Source organism: Triturus cristatus, chromosome 7 (genome assembly GCF_964204655.1).
Source record: "Triturus cristatus chromosome 7, aTriCri1.1, whole genome shotgun sequence".
Taxonomy (NCBI): Eukaryota; Metazoa; Chordata; class Amphibia; order Caudata; family Salamandridae; genus Triturus; species Triturus cristatus.
In genome coordinates this window covers 1,213,536,458-1,213,555,837 of record NC_140590.1, presented here as the reverse complement: position 1 = coordinate 1,213,555,837, position 19,380 = coordinate 1,213,536,458, and the positions used below count along the sequence as shown (strand labels likewise).

Sequence of the window (19,380 nt, the reverse complement as noted above, 5' to 3'; positions counted from 1 at the left end):
TGCCTTAGAAGTTGCACTTCAGTCAGTCAAAAAAGATTGTTTATTTAGACCCTTGGTCTTTAAACAAGGACGAACATCCAAGCATCATACATATCAACGGTTTAAAAAACCAACTCCAGTTAAAAACTTTATCAAACAAATAAAATACTACCACTATATTAAATATCCATCTCAAAGAAGTACAATCTATCTCACAATTATTTAAAATCCAAATAACATTCGTAAAAACTGGTGTATTTTCCATACTAATGCTGCAACGTCTACTCTACACATTTTTAAGAACATTTTTAACTGCAAGTATAAACTTCTCTAATGCACATGCTACATCTAAGGCGTGCATATCTAATAGCAGATCTCCTGCCTGTTCCCGATTCCTAACCTCGTATTTTAGGAAGATTGGATGTAGCCACAGTTTTCGTGCATTGAGAACATATAGACAGTCCAATAAAATGTGCAAAATGTTGCATTTTGTCCCTATATTGCAGGTGCATTTCCCTTCTGGGTCAATCATAACCCTCTTAATCCTATCATTCTTATAACATGGATGAATCCCAGTCCTTATCTTTAATAATTCTCTCCTTATCCAGCGATTGGGGAGGAAATCTAGGTACGGGAATTGTTGGCCATTTTGCCAAGATTTTAATATAAAATGTACAGATCTTTTCCCTTCCAAGTATTGCGTATCCGTGGCCGGTGATATTTCTTTCCCTGCTGTCCTAAGTTCCTCCTTACTTATAGTCGGATGGAAGTTCTGCTGGCTTACATCAACCATCAAAACCCGACATGCCATAGTCACTATTTCTCTAACTCCTTTTGCCCACTTCATTTCACTCTGATGGATCTCACATTTACATCAAGAAGATACTTTTTGCTCCTCTTCACCACCCAGACGTTGTCAGAACCTTATTAGTGCCATGGTTGCCCTTTTCTCCCATGAGACCATACCTGTTTCTAGTCTTATGGCCTGTATCATGGAGGAACTAGGTTGGGACAGCAATTTTTTCTACACATTTTCCTTCTTCAACATCCCACTTCCTCTTACCACTTAAAAATAGCAGTTTAGCGACATATAAAAACTGTGGGGGGGGGGGTACCATACCCCTATAGGCAATCAGGACAGGTCTATCCGTCATTTCTCCATAGAAAGCATTACATTTCCTCAGGCCACTAACCGAGGTTAGGGCCCGATTTCTTAGTGCATCCAGATGAACTTTCCACCTCATGGATTTCTCGAACCAGATTCCTAGATATTTATACTCATTAACTTTCTCCAATCTTGTGGAGTCTAAGACCCAGTTGAAAATCTTCGTCTTTTTGCTCAAGCAGAGAATCTTTGTATTTTCCAGGTTTACTATCAATTTCTTTCAGCTACAGTAATCCCCAAACTCTTTGAGCTTTCTCTGCAGACCTATCTAAGTTTGATCCATAATCACCAAATCATCTGCGTAAAGTAAGCATGCGATATATTTTCTGCCTATTTTTGGCCTGGCCCCCCTCACTGATCTCAAAGTGGCGGGCAAGTCTGCTATAAATAAAGAAAAAAGCAGCGGGCCAGCACACACCCCTGTCTCAGCCCATTTTCAATCAAAATCTTTCGTGACAGCGTTCCCTCTGACTCGAGAATAACCTGGGCCCAATTCTGACTATGCAGCCCTTGTATTATTGATATGATCCCCTTGGGGATATCTAAGACCCCTAGCATTTCCCAAAGTTGCTCTCGATCCACCAGGTCGAATGCGGCCCGGAAGTCTAAGAAACAGCGGAATAAACTACCATCCTGTTCCATAGATTTCCGAGCCAATGCCCATAATGCAAAACAGTGATCAATTGTGGAGTGGCCCTCCCAAAATCCACCCTGTTTGGGAGGCACCACTTCATTGTCTACAGCCCACTCTTTAAGTTTTTTGAGAATTATTTTAGAGAACACCTTTTCACTGATATCCAGGAGGTTGATTAGCCTATCATTTTTGGGTAGCAGAATATCTCCTCTTTTATGGATGGGTCTAATAATTGCCCCTCTCCAATTTACCGGGATTAACCCAGAGTCCAGGATGCTGTTGAACATTATGGTGAAAAATCAGCCCACCAATCTGGACTAGTGCGAATAATTGCTGCAGGAAGATTATCCGGGCCCGCTGCCCGTGTAAGTGTTAATTTGGATATAATCCGCCTTACGTTAGACAACGTAAAGAGAGGCCTAATATCTTGTTCCACTTCTATCCATATTGTATCTTTCTGCTTTCCTTGACCACTCCCTTTACCATATAATTCTCCCAAATAACTCTCCCATGCCTCTTCAGTCTCCACACAATTCATAGCCCCCGGATTCCTACCCAAGCCATCTTGGACTAACTTCCAGAACATTTTTACACTTCTTGATTCAATAGCTTCCAATAATCTGCCCCAGCAATACTCTTTAAAGATTCTTTTATTCTTTCTAATCAAATTTTAATATTAATTTCTTAGTTTCTGTGGGCTGTTGCACATATATAAATCGTAATTTAGTCTTAATTGTCTTTCCTTTTTTCTTATATACAATTTTAATTTTTTACATGCCTCATTATACAAGTTCTTATTTTTTCCCTGATGTCCCCTCTTTCTATGGTCCCTATGGCTATTTCTTTCTAGATCCACCCTTAGGCATTGGACTACATCAGAAATAACCTTTTCGAACCATCCTATATTTACTGTTGAAGGGATTATTTCTAGTGTCTGTGTCTGCTGGAATGCCACAAGCTTTCTCAGACACTCCTCTGACAAACGAGTAGTCAATCGTCTGGGGTAATCCACTTCCAGTGGGATGATTGTATTACTTGAATTGTTATAGCCTCCCAACATCTTTAGCGACAACGGCCAATGGTCACTTTCCTCCTCCTTTTTCACCTCAAATGCTCTAATGAGTTCAAAGTCCCAAGCATGGAAAAAAATATAATCTATGGGGCATAATTGATTACCTATCCTAAATGTGCGATTTATCAGCTTATCTAGTTCCATCCTTCCATTTAAACAGATGAGACCCAATGAACCCAGGAATTTCCCTAGCGCTATATCTCGTGCTGCCCCACCTGCCCCTGGGAAAACAAGCGGTGTGATCTTATACGCTGCAAGTAGCTCTTTATACCCCTGGTCGACTCCACCGGGGTCCAATTTATGGTTAAAGTCTCCCCTCAGTATAAACAAATCTTTTTCCATTTCAAATTTATACTTTTTGTCTCTATGCCCCTGCATATAGAGGTTAACTATAATGAAACCTTCATACTCTGGGATAGGATACAAGGGAGTCACTCTACCTGCCACTAGCCATTTACATGTTACTTTTAACTGGACCATCTTCTTGGCTATTTTAGTCGATAACATTATTATTTGGCCCCGATGCCCGCCCAGATTTCCCCTTACTAGCCGGGGAGTTTAGTTGTGCATATCCTTGTATCAGAGGGGTTTTGCCGCATAGCCAGGTTTCCTGCAGGCATACAATTTTGTGGTCATAGATTAGACTTTTGAAATTTTCAGTTTTTGAAATTCTGCTAATCCCATTTATATTACAAATAAGTATGCCCAGGCTATGCGGCGACCCTCTCCCCTAATCAATGTCACTCATCCAGCTTATTTCCTCCTCGTCTGATGGTGCTAGTACACTGTATCTGTTTGCTTGGACTAAGTCATCCCCAGCTGCATCCTTTGCGTAGGGTCTAATAACAATTTTAATGTCCTCTTTAGATCCACATCCCTGGTTTATCAGTCTAATTTGTCTTAGACCTAGACCTGCATGATTTAGCAAGAAGAGTTTTTATGCCTTTAACCCATTCCAACGTTTCTTGTCTAGGCGTAAGACTAATGCCTTCTTTAAGTAGCTCCATCTCCGCATTCAATAAAGCTAACTTAGCTAGTTGCACTTGTTATGAATGATATTAGTACGGCCCAGGGGCTATAAAATGATGTTTTTTAAAAACTATGTTTAGTTATAAATGTTGCATTTATTTTAATTGTTTTAGATGATATTGACAAAATGTGATAGTGTTTATATATGGAAAATGAAGTCTGAATAAATGTTTTCTTATTAAACATTACATCCCTTTACTACTTGTATTTTCCCCTACAATCGGGTCTGGTGGTTCAGTAGACTAATGAGTCTACTGCTGGGGCCTGTGTTCCACCTCATAGTCACAGGCGGGTTCACTCAGCCTTTCATCCATCTGAGGTCGATAAAATGAGTACCAGTGAGTAACAGTAAACATCTGTTATTCTGTGCCAAGATGCCTAATGATGAACATGCTCTTTATAAATACATATGTTTTGTTATTCCTCAACCAATGTGAAATCTCTTCCTTCCACACATCTCTGGGTCATCAAAAATGGCTTCCTGCTCTTTGACTTTGCCTGACATCTGTTTGACCAAGAACTATATCTCTACATTTTGTAATCACTTACACTTTTTTATTATTATTTTATTATAAAATAAAATGCAAACAGACAAATGTAACTTATGTTTGCAATATTAGAGTGATATGAATATGATATGCAACTGGCTGTCCTATGTTGCAATACATAAAGAATGTTAACAAGACATTTTTGACACTTTAAGGCAGTAAGTGTAGTTATATTAGCACAGCTGACACAGAAATACAGTAATTACAGCTCACATCTTGGAATTACAGTAGTATTAAATAGTTTGCAGTTAACTAACTTTGGGCCTCATTTACAAGAAGCCTGCACCACCGAAGCGTCACTTTTTAGGACACTCCGGTGGTGCAGGCCTCTCAGTCATATCTATGAGGTGACGCAAAGCCACCCTGCATGGCATTGCATAGCATCATAGATATGGAGTAAGGCAAGGTGGCTCAAAGTATTGCCTTGTTTTACTTTACTTCAAGGAGGCATTCCATGGGCGTTGCAGTGAGTTTTCCCATTCAAATACCCATGGCACATTCTCAGATTTACAAGGATCTGTAAACCTGGGAATGCATCAAAACTGTGCACCTCCCCAGGCGTTTCCTCTTTCTATGTGTGCTGTATTTTACTCTGAGTGGTAGTACACACAATTTGACCTCAGTCTCCCTTCCGGCGATTATGATTAGGCTAAATCACTGCATCGAGATGCCCATTTCTCTGGCACCCTATGAGGAGTTAAGATGTTCCTGAGCGGGCTCCAAATGTCCCTGGGATGAGATGCAGATGGCATGAGTTCAAGGTGGAGTTCAATTTGCTCATTACATTATACAGGGGAGTAAATGCAGTGCTTTTACTTGGGGGTCTACCTCTGCCTCAAGAGCAAGAAACAAGCCTTTTTGCCATACTAGCACCAGGGCTCTATATCATCTGTATATCACCCACACCCACCCCAGTACTGCAACTCGTATTTCACCAAGCAGGTCACATCCAATGATCTCTGACAAGGCAATGAGAATCTCCCACCAATAGGACTGAATGCTATTACAGGACCACAATAAGTGCAAGAAGTCTGACCACTACCATTCACATCTGGCACAATTCAAGTTCTCCTGCATGCCAGGGATTTGGGGTGTAGTATGCCAGCCATAGGAATTTATAGTGAATGATATGTAGACTGCTGCTTAGGAAGACCATGCCCATCTGTGTGCAACAGAGCTTCCACATCACCTCAGATATGTTCAGGCCCATCTCTGCCACCCAGCCAGACCTTGTGGCACGCTCTGACACCAAGGTCTCCTTCAGTGCTGTTTGGTACAGCTTAGAGATCAATTGTTTGGTGGAGGTTGCTGTGAGTGGCTTTTCCAATGCATGACAAATGATAGGGGTGATAAATGGTCATTTATGGGGATTCTAGCAGTGGAGGAGGATTAGAGAGTTTTGATCCACTCTGTGAACGTGCATGTTTGACCCATTCTGGGCAACAAAGCAAAGAGATATTCCTATCCAGAGAATCAAATGCTTTTGACACCTCTAGAAATATAGTGACTGTGCCCAGATCTGAGCTCAAGTCCTGCATGAGAGCATGAAGAGTGTGCATATCATGGTCAGTGGAACAGTCAGGGTTGAATACAGACTGGTCTGGTCTCACCAGATCTGGTAAAATTAGGTTCAGTTGATTAGCAGTTAATTTGGTAAGAATTTTGGCACCACAGTTTGGGAGGTAAAGCACCGACTTTCCTGGTTTCAGTGTTGTTACAAGTACAGCCTCTCTTAAAGTTGGAGGTAGCATGCTGATATTTGTGCCTTTGTAGCATTTGCATTCTGCAATCTTCGTATTAAGCAGGGACATTGTAGAGGAGTATAGATTAGAAAAGTATGTGTTAAAGGCCTGTAGGATCTGAGGGGTATCCTGATGACTTATACCTGCCCCATCCTCATTTTGCTTAATACCGTTGGAACCATTGGCTGCCCACGGATATTTTAATCATGGCTGCTAATGACCTACTGGGGCGATCTCCCTCCCTTTATGCCCAAGCACAGGTGTATTTCCCTGGGAACCTGCACTACTTCTGCACCACCTCAGAATACTAAATATGTTTGAATTTGCACTGGTTTATGATCGATTGGATTCAGTGACATTGCAAGTGTTTTCATTGGCGGCTGCTATGGGGCCTTGTTGGGGAGGTGGGCAGCAGTTTAAACTAAAAAGACTCCTCTAGCCAATCACGGCACTGCTAATAGCAGCGTCGTGATTGGTCTGAGTGCCGTAGTATGGCGCTCAGAGAGGGAGTGGGAGCCTAGGCATGTTATATAGCCTGAGTGGAGAACATGCAAATTGCACATGACGGTTTGGCCGGCCCAAAATACCTGGCCAAATTGTCATGCGCACTTAAGTGATAAACCCACAATCTTCATAGCCAGCCAGTAATCTAGCCTGGACAAAGTGTTCTGGACCGCAAAAAAAAGTGCCTTCTTTTAGCAGCGCATGTCACTGTCTCCAGAAATTCAGAAACCAGTATTCAAAGATCATCACAAGACTGTTTCGGGTGGCCAGGGAGTTCCTTCCATAACAGTAAACAAATGTTTGTAGAATCTTCTCCCATACATCATTGTTAAAACAGGGGGTCATCTATATTAAGCACATAGCAATTTACCATTGTGATTATGATCCATGTCCTGCAAGACCGCCGTTGCATGAAAATGAAGAGTGTTGCCTTTTTTTACCAGGCTAGCAATGCCACAGATATAGGATGAGTCTGAAGAAATAATACAGCGTGAGAGCCATTTTTTATTGAAGGCGGATTCGCTTTGAGTTGTGCATCACGCACAGGTTTCTAGTTTTTTCATGGTCTATTATTGAACTGTTCCATGCCTCTGCGTTCTTCCTACCACAGTCTGTGGTCAGAGACTTCTGTAGGGCCTCATTAATGTGGAATTTGTTTTCCACTGCTCATAGTCATGTTTCACAATTGAATCTCCTATTCCAAGTCTACAGAAGCTTTCACTAGCTAATTACATTTCTCTAAAAATTCAAGTGTAGTTTAGAAGATTTGTGAATCCCTGAACTCTGACTTTAAACAACAGAGCTGCACAAAATAAAAATCCTTTCAAATCTCCCTGGCACCTTTTTCAAAAGATTTTCTCTAATAAGAAAACTACTGAATAGATTTTCACCAGACCAGCAAAAACTTGCTTTGTCAGTGAATTGTTCTTAGTCCTCTGAAAAGAGATTGACGTATGCCAAACAGTACATTATAACAGTCTGAGATGAAAGTCCAGCTACAACATCTAAGAACTGTATACCCAGATGTCATGGCTTGGACTATATCATTAAAATCTAAGTAGATTTTTAAGAACCATTCAATACATCTTTCCAGCCTTTCGGGATCTGGACATATGGTAGTTGAATCTCTGGTCTGATGTGTGCCTCAGCACATGAACCTTTTGTCTGCAATCAGTTGCATGATAGAGGTCCCTAAAGGAAAAGGCACTTTGGGGACTCCATATTTGCAGCTGACACAATATCTCCATCAATCTACTTGCAGGCATACTGGTTATTTAATTCCAGTAGCTCAAAGACCAGACTTGGGTCTAGAGCTGCAGCATCTGTATCTGTGCCCCCCTTCTGAGACCCAAGTCCTTGTGATGTTCCCTGAGTTATCCACTCCCTTTGCATAATAGCCATAGGAATAATGTGAACAAATTTAGCATCTAGCACTAAGGTACTATAATCATTATTGGGTTATACCTTGAATAAATAACACTCTATCACGCTTTCTTATTTTTGTACATATTTTAGTTTTACCAATTAGTTTAGCTAATTAGTTATATGAATTATATTAAATGTTGAGTGGACATTGTGCTATGTATTGTGCCATACTATATACAAGTTTTTAATTGTCTCCAACCTCCTGAGTTAGCCTTCTCAATTTAATAAGAGTGATTTGGCTAAATGCAATAGCTTGACTATCGAATTGGAGTGCACCAGTATTGTGGTTCTGGCGCACCACATGACCGTATCCAGAGAGAATAGTGCCTGCTGTCCACTGACTTGCCCAGTAACTCAACTAAAGGTCTTGCACCCCAGATGCAAAAGTTTCAAGACTACAATCAGTCTTCCTTGGAGTCCACAGAAGAGTGAAATTTCAGTGCTTTAGCTCACCTTTTCATAAGAGAGCATGGCTTCTGAGGACCAAGCATGTTATGGCTCCTTGATCAGACACAGATGGGAGCCTATGCATATTCCACCCTCAAAAACTTTAACTGTTTGAAAGGATGAGGGCAGGTAAAAGGGGCAAAAAAGTGTGCCCATAAACTAGGATCGGTAACTCAGTAGGCACTGCGAGCTGACACATACCGTCTGTGTGTATTTTAGACTAGTAATACCAGTTGGGTCTTGCTTGGCGTGTGATCCATCTGTCAAGTTACTTGGCAGGTCACAAGTATTTGTGTCTTCTCCCTCCCTCCCTTCTTGTTAAAAGGGTCATCTATACAGGGATATCAGGCTGGGCTCAGACCTTTGTACCACATTGGTATTGGGAGGTAATGAAGCTCTGTCATGACCAGAAGGCCACTTTGGTAGAATTTCAGGCCGGCCAAAAAGTGTGGGTAATGGAGTCAAGAGAGCAGGGACCTCCAATACAGCTGGTCAGGGCCTCATGAGGTGCAGGAGAGAAAGGGGCAAGTCACCTACCTTATGGACTTCAAGATCACCAAGAACCCTCTAAGGATCCCCCATGTTAACTGCCTCAAACCTACAAGAGCTCTGAAGTCAACAAGGGCTTGGTGACAAACGAAGGGGTGGAAGAGGAGAATAAATCTATCCCTGACCTCCTATCTTCTAAGGAGCGGGATGGGTCACTGGAAGGTGTCAACCTGTCTCCTACACTATGTGCTGATTTCTTGCTGGGGTAATGCTGAGGTCTGGAAAAATGTGGTGTCCAACTGACTCCATTATTATTAATGAGGGAAGGAATGTACTATAGAATAAGACAAAGTATCATCAGTAAGTACACCAAGGGCCAATCTGTGATTTTCTTTTTATGTTAAAAATATTGAATGACAAGTGAGTTAATAGCAAACTCCAACCTCTTACTGGGTGTATGTGCTACAGACAAGGTGCTTGATATGGTGGTTTAATACTCCTTATATCATAATGTTGCATTAAAAGAAAGTTTCCAGTAGTTAAATCCTAAAGCTAGGAAATTTAACAAGGGCGATTGCTGGGTGTTAATTGAATGATCTAAAATGTTGCTTATCCCTGGTAGGATTAAAAGGTTCTATGCGGCTGCTGCTGCATCATGTCCAAGATGCAGTAAATTTGGGGCAGAAATGTTACATATGGTATGGTCCTGCACCTCTTTAGTGGGTTACTGGGAGAAGTTAGTGTTCTGTGTCAATGATATCACGCAGCTGGAGATCCCTTGTACACCCCAGGCTTCTCTCCTTGGGAGTTACCCTTGTCCTAAAAAGCAAAAAACCTCTAGATTGGTAGATTTGGCATTGATACTTGCAAAACGAGAATTGACAATGCATTGGAAATCTGCTGGGGGACAACAACTGCTTAAATGGCAAGACAAGCTTTTTAAATCGGCAGGACTTCAGAGTGCTGTATTGTTTCGTGAATTGAAGAGAGGGCAGAGACAAATTGACAGGGCTAGAGCATGGGAACATCTAGTAGATAACCTATGGGCACAGGGCGTTGGCTCAGATACATCTGACAGCTCTCAGCTTTTGCTGAAAGATTCAGAGAGTGGACGTAACTAATTTTAGAGGAGAAGCTTTGGGTGGGGTTTTGTACTACAGTGGGGAGCTCAAGTTGGAAAGGGGTTATGAAACTCTATATATGTCAGCTTGGAAAGGGGGACCATAAATATGTGACATCTTGGTAAGAGGTAACTAAAGGTGGGGCATTGGGTTTTCTTGTTTGATAGTTACTAGCTGAAAAGTAGAAATGACATGTTTTAATATGTTAATGCTAAAGTCTGTGAATGTGATGTCAATGTACACCATAGGTGGTGTATGCATAACAATGTCAATGCTAGTAAATACGATATCGACATATGCCATAGCATATGCATGCATAACAATGTCAATACCAGTAAATACAATGGCAATGGTATGCCATGACAAATGTATGCACATTAATGAGAATGTTGGTAAGTGCGATATCAACGAACACCATGTTGTATGGGCACATAATAACGAAATTGTATCATTGCTGTCGAATTCACTGGAGATGACCGCCTCATCAACCCAGAGTCAGACATATGTGGTCAACCAAGCCCTGCGACTCAAACCCAAGCATACGGATTGACAGATCACAGGTGGGGTCACACTTAGCATGAAGACAGATGCGCGACCAAGGAAAATCCAGATCGATCCCACAGATAGGCAGCTACACCACAAAGGATCCAAGGAGATTGGCCTCAATAAAACACGTTTGGCCAAAGGCGCGTGTTCACAAAATACCACAAAGTCAAATGCCATATGTAGATAGAAACACTCCACCAATCAGAACACCGCATGCACACTCCACGCAGTGATCATGCACTCCCCATGCTGGACATCTGGATACACACTCATTGACCCATATTGGGTGTCTGTAAAGTCAAGAGCTACCTGTGACCACCTTGTCAGATGGCTGAATTTATGGTTCATGACTAGGCCCAGCATTTCTTGCTATGCAAGAATGTGTAATCGTTTTATTGTACTTCAAGAACTTATAAAATGCTGGCCAAAACCCCTGTACATTGAGACAGTCTTCAGGCACGCCTCTGTTGACGCTCTCCTGGCTGCTGTGTTTAATTAAACCAACTTGTTCCTGTTTTGCCAAATGCCTCTTGTCTTTTCATTTTTTCAAGGTAAACTCATATCCGAGCAACATTATCAACTCGGGCTATAGAGTTTGAATGATGAGCACATCTTTACCCTGTTTTACTCTGTACCACTAGCCATAAATCGCGGTCTGTTGCTGGGGTGCTATGTCCTGGACGTGTGTTGCTCTGTACTTTCACAGTGCATAGATTATTGTTTGTCTCTGAAGTCCTGGCAGCTAATGTCTTTTGTGCTTTTTGTTATATGAAAACAAGAAAATTTTGTTTAAAATAAAAAATAGTTTTTTGATCAATCCTAATAATGATTGAAGCTGTTTTCTGTGCTAAATTACATCTTGGAGCCCGTGTTTCTTCTTAAGGTGACCTGTAAGCCCGCATCCAGCACGCACGCAGTGGGGACTTTAACGCCCACAGTTCTTCGTGCCAGGGAGGCGCCAACACTTGTCTTCAGTGCCAGGAGGCGCTTAAAGGGCGGCCGGGACTCCTGCAGCGCCGGAGCCCATGTTTCTTCTTGAGGTGACCTGTAAGCCTGCATCCAGCACGCACGCAGTGGGGATTTCAACGCCCACAGTTCTTAGCGTCAGGGCGGCGCCGACGCTTGTCTTCAGTGCCAGGAGGTGCTTAAAGGGCGGCCAGGACTCCAGCAGCTCGTGCCCGGGCCAAGTGCGGGCCCATCTGGGCCCGTCTGCGACTGGAAGAGGCTGGGCCGGGCATACCCTCTGGGCTGTGTTCATTGCTGGCTCCTAGCATTTACTGCCTGTGGCCACCCTGACTACTAGGACTTGTGGCATTGGAGGAGGTTGGCTTGACTATTCTCGCTGCTCGGGGTTTCATTTCGGACATAATAATCCTAATAAAGAATCTTGGTGGAGACCGAAGTGGGAGTGTTGGACTAACTTTACGGGCAGCCCTCATACTTGGGGATACATACTTGTTAATCTTGCACGTAGTTTGCTGCGATACTGCACTGGCACATTAATAGTCTTAATAGATTTAAAGGTATGGGGAGGCGGAAGTTACAAACAGCCTCTGCAGGGGCTAAGGCTAGCTCTAATGCTGCTGTCATGACTATGGACTCTTTTCTGCAGTGGACAGTAGCTGTAATTGATAAAGAGATCGAACTAGTAAATAGACGCCTCTCAAGGTTACCATCCAATAGCCTTCATCCATCATCTTCCGGCCTTAGTATACCCTTGGTGGAGGCTGTCATTGAACACTAGAGTTTATCCATCTGTTCTGGGTGGTGTGACGACTCCCAGGACAACGTAGGGCTACCTTCTCTGCCGGAAGCCCCACTTAAGGCTATGCATAGGCCTCTTTCTCCAGTTATCACAATAGAAAACAAAGAGAGTAGTTTTTCTCAGTTATCACAAGGGAAAGCTGGTAACAAATACACTCGTGGATATACATCTAGCAGCAAGTAGTGAGAGTTCCAAACTGCCCGCAAATGGGACACTTAGGCCCGGTGGGCACAAAAAGGAAACTTCAAGCTATTGGGGCAAAGCAAAGAAATCTAAATCAAACCCTGTTACTAAGTCCATGGCATCTGTGCCGGCTGTTTCATAATAATAATGACTAGCTTGCTGGACACAAAGCTGGGTCCCATCCATGAGAGGCTAACCGTGATTGAGAAATGTTTAGCTGTGCGTAATCGGTCTGATCAACTTACAGCCCCAGGTGGGCCAAGGAATAATTCGGGACTCAGTACTGTAATTGACTCGGGTTTACCAACACATCCACCGACTAGCAACAGGGAACAGCCACGTACCCAGCGTCAGACTATTCACTTAGCTTGGGGGGAGGCAGACACAATGAGTGAAAGCCAGGCAACCAGTAGGGCTCTGTCTGCACACCAGCGTGGGCTGCAAGATCCTCAAATTACTGTTGGTCGGCAACAGGGGCTGCAGGGATATCAAGTGGTGGAATCAATGTGCTTACCAGTTATTCATCTTCCACCGGAACGTGCCACCGCTCCCACTGGGTATCAAAGAGGACTTTAGCCAGCTAAAGAATAAGGTACTTCACCGGTTATCTAATAACACCTCCGTGGGATTAAGGGCGGAACAAAACATTATTATGGTGCGCCGAGTTAGCTGGTTAGGCAGTTCACGGAAAATTGGTGGGGGTGACTGTGTCATTGTGAACTTTAAGAGATCATATCCTGCCGAAAGAATTCTGTCCAGGGATTCATATTTTGGCCCCCTGAATTTTGGGTCAGCAGTACAAGCTCTACCGTTAGGCTTCTTTCATAGAGCAGATACACAAAGGTACACTTCAGGGACTAGCAATATGGATGCCCCCCGAGAGAGGTGGACACAAAGACCTCCTGCGGTAAAAGATCAATGGCTCCCACCTGTAGCACGCAGTCAAAATCAGTCAGTTCAGCACCAACTTGCCCTTTTCCTAGAGCTATCAAATAGATATTCTATATTATCAAGGTTGGAGGAGTGTGATTGACTGCATAACCCTGTTGAGTTTGCTGTAGAGTTAAAGTCCCAGCAGAATGCTCCGATTGTGCAAAGTGTGGGGGTCCCTTGCGTACATAACAATAACATTCTGTCGTAGAACATTGCAGGCATGGCAGATAAGTTTCAGGATCCCATTTGGGTGCAGTTAAACAATTCTCTGTGATCTGTTTCCAGGAGACTTGGTTGGTGGACTGCAACTTATTCCTGGAGGGATTTAAGGCCTTGTTTGTTCCAGCTTCCCTGTTGGCATGTGGCAGAGCTAAGGGTGGTCTGGTCATTGATATATCCTTGGCAGTGGACTGCCGGATTCAGATCCTCTCATCCTCAAGTTTGGGTCTTCAGCTCTGGTATTAAAGAGGGAGACTACTAGTATGGGCCTGATTAACTTTTATAACAAAATGACGAGTACCCAGGGGGAATGTAACATCACTCTGTTGGGCTCCTACATAAGGCAGTCTTGCGGTTTTATATCACATAACCTAATGGTATTGGGTGATTTTAACATCCACCCTTGTGGAGATCTGAGGCTTACAAGTATGGTTGATCTGGGCTGCCCTCGTATGCGGGGGTTTCACTTTGAGCACCTTGCTCAGGGGGAATTATTGAATAACATACTCAATGAATTTGATCTGATGTCACTAATGTCTCTCCCTAATCCACATAGTAAGGCCCTTGTTCCCTCTTTAAAAGGGAGAAGTAGCGTTTTTTTTATAGACTACATTTTAATTTAATTTACCCTCCAGTCTTTATTTTGTGGGTTTACTATTATGGAAAGTGTTTACAGTGACCACAGTCTGCTTTGTGTGCAACTGAGTGGCCCACTCTTATTTAAAAACCCAAGGGTGGTGATACCAGGCACGCTAAGATCAACGGACGGTAAGCGCTGTCTTAAATGGTCGCAGGTTTCCCCCGTTGCCTTTTACGGTGAAGTAAGAGATTCTTGTGCTGCTGAATTAGCACTCTGTATCTCGCCGGGTACCTCCTCGAGGGATGTTCTTAGCGCCTTTAACGTTATTACCATCAAGGTAGGGGAACTCTTAAGTGTTCCTGCACGTAAGGTAGTCACTCCAACTCCCAGATGGTTTGATTCATCTTGTTCACAGGCGGCGTGCAAGCTGAGGGAGGCACTGAATGATACTCCGAGAAACCAACTACTGATACACTGCTGCCGTAACGAATACAAACCATCACTGGCCAGACGTAAGGGTGCCTGGAAGGAGGCATGGAGGGAGTTGTTAGAGACGAGTACCCTTGGGAACAGTTCAAGGTTCCGGAGTATTGTTAATAGACCGCTTTTTGAGTATGATGCATGGGTTGATTTGGGTTCCCAAATCACAGAGGAAGATTGGGTGTCCCATTTTAAATTTATGTTTAAGGGCCCTACGGAGCAATCTTATCAGAGACTTCGTCAACAATACCCCCGCCATTGTTTTTGAGCAGAAAGAGGTAGAGGCTGGGATTGCCGGGTTGACTTGTAATAAAGCACCAGGCCCGGACGGCATCCCACCGGACCTTTTTAAATCACCCCCACTTTTTTGGGCACCGGTTCTTGTGGCTGTGCTTAATGCAGCAGCCAGGGACGGTTGTCCTGAGTCTTGGGCCACTTCAACCATCGTGCCGGTGTTTAAGAAGGGGGACCGTAATAGCACCTTTGGCTTTAGGCCGATCTCCCTTCTTGACTCAGTGGTAAAGGCTGTGGGTGGGGTGCTATTAGAAAGATTATCTTCCTGGGCATAGGAGCACAAGATAGTCTCAGATATTCAATATGGATTCCGGCCAGGGCGGTCAACTGTGGCCTAATGCTTTAATCTTTACACGATCCTCGGTAAGTATACGATTGTCGCCCCGGTACAATCTATTTGGCCTTCATGGACTTTTCATCTGCGTTTGATTTTGTCAACCAGGTCAAACTGTGGCAGTCCATGAGGGCCATGGGGGTGGAAAGCAATATCGTTAACTTTCTTGAGGATCTGCTTAGGGCCACCAAGGCCAATGTTAGATTCTCTCAGGATCTTCTTATCTCTAGGGATTTCGACATTGGGAAGGGGGTACGGCAAGGCTGTATTATGGCCCCTTTTTTGTTCAACCTTTACATAAATGATCTGGATAGAGTTTTAACAGACACTGGGCCAGATTTTCCGTACATAGGGCGACGGGGGCTACTATATGCTGACGATGCTGTCCTTATAGCTAGAACTGCTAGGAGTCTCCAATCCCTGCTTGACGCCTTGTTAAGATTCATTGGGCCCGACATTTAGCAATTAATAATGCTAAATCCTATATATTGCAGGTTGGGATGCGGCCCAAGAAAAAGTTTCTCTTCACAGTAGGTCCCGAGAAGGCTCCTTTGACGACTGTCTTTCATACTTGGGGGTTTTATTGAACATCCGTTTGAATTGGGGGCCTCTTATTCAGAAGAAAAAGGGGGAGCTGGTGAGGGTAAATGCTGCTATTTTCAACTTTGCCGCTAAGTTAGGCAAGCGCCCAATTGCAGCCATGCAGAAAGTCTATCAGGCTAAAAGCATAGCTACAGCTTGCTATGGCAGTGAAAGTTTGGGGGCATATTGCCACAGATGCCTTGCAGGTGGTTGAGAACACTTTTCTGAAGCGCTCGCTGGGCACGCCAAGTGGTTTGTTGAATTTGGTGGCTCACGAGGAATTGGAGGTGCCTTATTTATGTGATACCCTGGCTTTGCGACCCCTAGTGTTCTGGCTCAAGTGTTGGCTGAATAAGGATTTAGCCCTCAGTCAGCAGATCATGAATGAATGCATGAGCCTTGCCAATATGTCCCGCATACCATGGCTAAAATATATTAAACGTTGTTTCGATGAGTTGGGGCGCCCTGAACTTTTTTAATGCCTGATTCTATTGTACAAAAGGATGTGGAGTTTGTTAGGAAAGCTTTCAGTAGCTTAAGGAAACTAGAAAGGGACGAGCGAGAAGTGCGAAAACCTAGTGTCCGCAAATTCCTGATACTAAAAACAAATCCATCTACTGAGCCTTATCTCCTGGGGTCATTGTCTACATATGAGCAGTTTTTATTGTCTGGGCTCCACCTGGATCTTTTTTATCTGTTACATAAGGGAGCAGTAGAGGTAAGGTGTTAGCACCCTGTGGCTGCGACGGAGTGTCTCCACAGGACCTGCTACACTTCATGTTTTTTGTAAATATTATGAGGTACCCTGGAGATATTTTTTTATTCCCCTTATTAAAGAAGTTGAACTTTAACCAGGTCCGCCAAGCGTATCTTTTTCATCGTGGGTTACTTCAAAGCTACGGTGAGAACCAGGGCCTTTCTGGACAATTAGCAGCCCTTCTGGTTAGAGGGTACACCCCATTTTATTGTTTAGCATGTCAGGTAGCCCAATGGGGCCCTTTTTAGTCTTTTGCTAATATGAATTGTATTTTGTATGTAATTTGATTGTATTATGTTTTAAATTAAATTTTGAATGTTGTGAAACTTTTATGGTGTTCTGCACGTGAAACCGAAGAAAGTTGATTTTGATTTGATCAATCCTTATAATGAGGGTACTGATATTAATGAAACTCTTCATCAAAGCTCTTTAATAGAAATTCAAAAATAGAAAATGTACTTGTAATAGAAGCTAATCCTGCTAACTCGATCCTTTTAACTCTGTTACTGAGCAAACCACTTGGTCAAATATTTTAGAAACTTTAATAGTTCAAAGGAACAGATCCATTGAAAAGATTACCTTAGTAAACGTGATGCTAAACTACCCTGGAGAAAAAGGACTAACGCTATCAGTGACCCAAAAGAAAGTTCATTTATTTAAAAATTTCATATAATATAATAACATGTCAGGAAGACCTCAAAAACATAATGCTATGCGTCCACCCAATGGAGTTGGGGTAAAAGGTTAAAATAGTGAACTTTCAAACACCTGCTAAGTTGAAACTTCAAAGTGTTTTGTGAAGCTCCTGAAGGGGGTAAATCCCTCAGGTGCCTTACAATAGTACATTTTAAGGTAGCCACCCAGCAACACTTTGCCCACCATAAAATGTGTAATTGGTAGAGACATATAAACTCGAAGAACAAGTGTAAAGGTAGTGAAGGTGAATGATTCCAAGATTCCAGGATCAAGTATAATGGGCAACACTCAGAAGAGTCTGTGGCATTAGGTGCAGCACATGTAAAAATTCACACTTGTAAAGATGCAAAGAAATGTGGAGTCAGTCTGTATAACGTTAAGATGATTCCAGGTCACCCAACATTTATTTGGTTTGAGAAGTGTGAACAGGTTACAGGTAATAATACCCCCCCCAATCATGAATAGGGGGATTCTACTGCACAGGTTTTCTAGCATCCTAGCTATATGGGATCTCATATCAGAGGGTACTGGAAATGTTGGATTTGTAATTGATAAAGATAGGAAAGAGTTAACATCAGATTAATTGCATTCTAACTGGTCTTTGGAATGACTTTAAATAAAACAACAGTTTGATAGAAAAGCAATTAAATGCTTTCAATAATGAGGTGGCATGCTAGAGGAAGTTCAATCATTTGATGGTCCGATTGGTGAAGGGGGGATCCAATTTTTTTAATTACTGCATTGACGTGATGGGGCAATAGGAGTAGAATGGTTTGCTTACCTGAGGTTGTGTGTTGAGGGGATCCATAATCTGTTGGGAGAACAGAACATTAACATTAAAACATTTGTTTAGCCTTACAGACAATGTTAATTTAAATAGAATACATTTAATGAAGGACTCTCTAAAATATACACTGATCTGGGTCCTGATATATCCTGTTGTATATTTCTGTACAAAGCCCATGGAGGGCAAATGCCTCTGTACAACCTCTCCTATCTATCTGGTTGCTTGTGCATGTTGGACCAACCATGTAAAAAAGCAGATATGCTTAGTCAGTAAACACAAAGACGACAATCTCTACATTGTTCACTTGTGTTCCTTATTGTTATCTCTCCAACAATCTACATATATGTACATGCACACACACAGAACAGAGAGAAGTGCACTTATGGGGTGTTTTGTAACTGATTAAGTATGACCCACTTCATCTTCTCATAATGATTGGCTGAATAAGGATTTAGCCCTCAGTCAGCAGATCATGAATGAATGCATGAGCCTTGCCAATATGTCCCGCATACCATGGCTAAAATATATTAAACGTTGTTTCGATGAGTTGGGGCGCCCTGAACTTTTTTAATGCCTGATTCTATTGTACAAAAGGATGTGGAGTTTGTTAGGAAAGCTTTCAGTAGCTTAAGGAAACTAGAAAGGGACGAGCGAGAAGTGCGAAAACCTAATGTCCGCAAATTCCTGATACTAAAAACAAATCCATCTACTGAGCCTTATCTCCTGGTGTCATTGTCTACATATGAGCAGTTTTTATTGTCTGGGCTCCACCTGGATCTTTTTTATCTGTTACATAAGGGAGCAGTAGAGGTAAGGTGTTAGCACCCTGTGGCTGCGACGGAGTGTCTCCACAGGACCTGCTACACTTCATGTTTTTTGTAAATATTATGAGGTACCCTGGAGATATTTTTTTATTCCCCTTATTAAAGAAGTTGAACTTTAACCAGGTCCGCCAAGCGTATCTTTTTCATCGTGGGTTACTTCAAAGCTACGGTGAGAACCAGGGCCTTTCTGGACAATTAGCAGCCCTTCTGGTTAGAGGGTACACCCCATTTTATTGTTTAGCATG

The 19,380-nt window shown here is 42.7% G+C and overlaps 1 protein-coding gene across 1 annotated transcript in view; it reads right to left on the bottom strand.

Annotated features, from left to right (window-relative positions):
- Positions 1–19,380, bottom strand: part of LOC146811634 (transmembrane protease serine 9-like) — a 1,785,969-nt gene that overhangs the window by 1,673,485 nt on the left and 93,104 nt on the right. Inside the window, exon 3 of the mRNA XM_085618610.1 lies at positions 18,306–18,335. Within this exon, the coding sequence (XP_085474736.1) occupies positions 18,306–18,335 (30 nt within the window). The remainder of the gene's footprint in view (positions 1–18,305; positions 18,336–19,380) is intronic.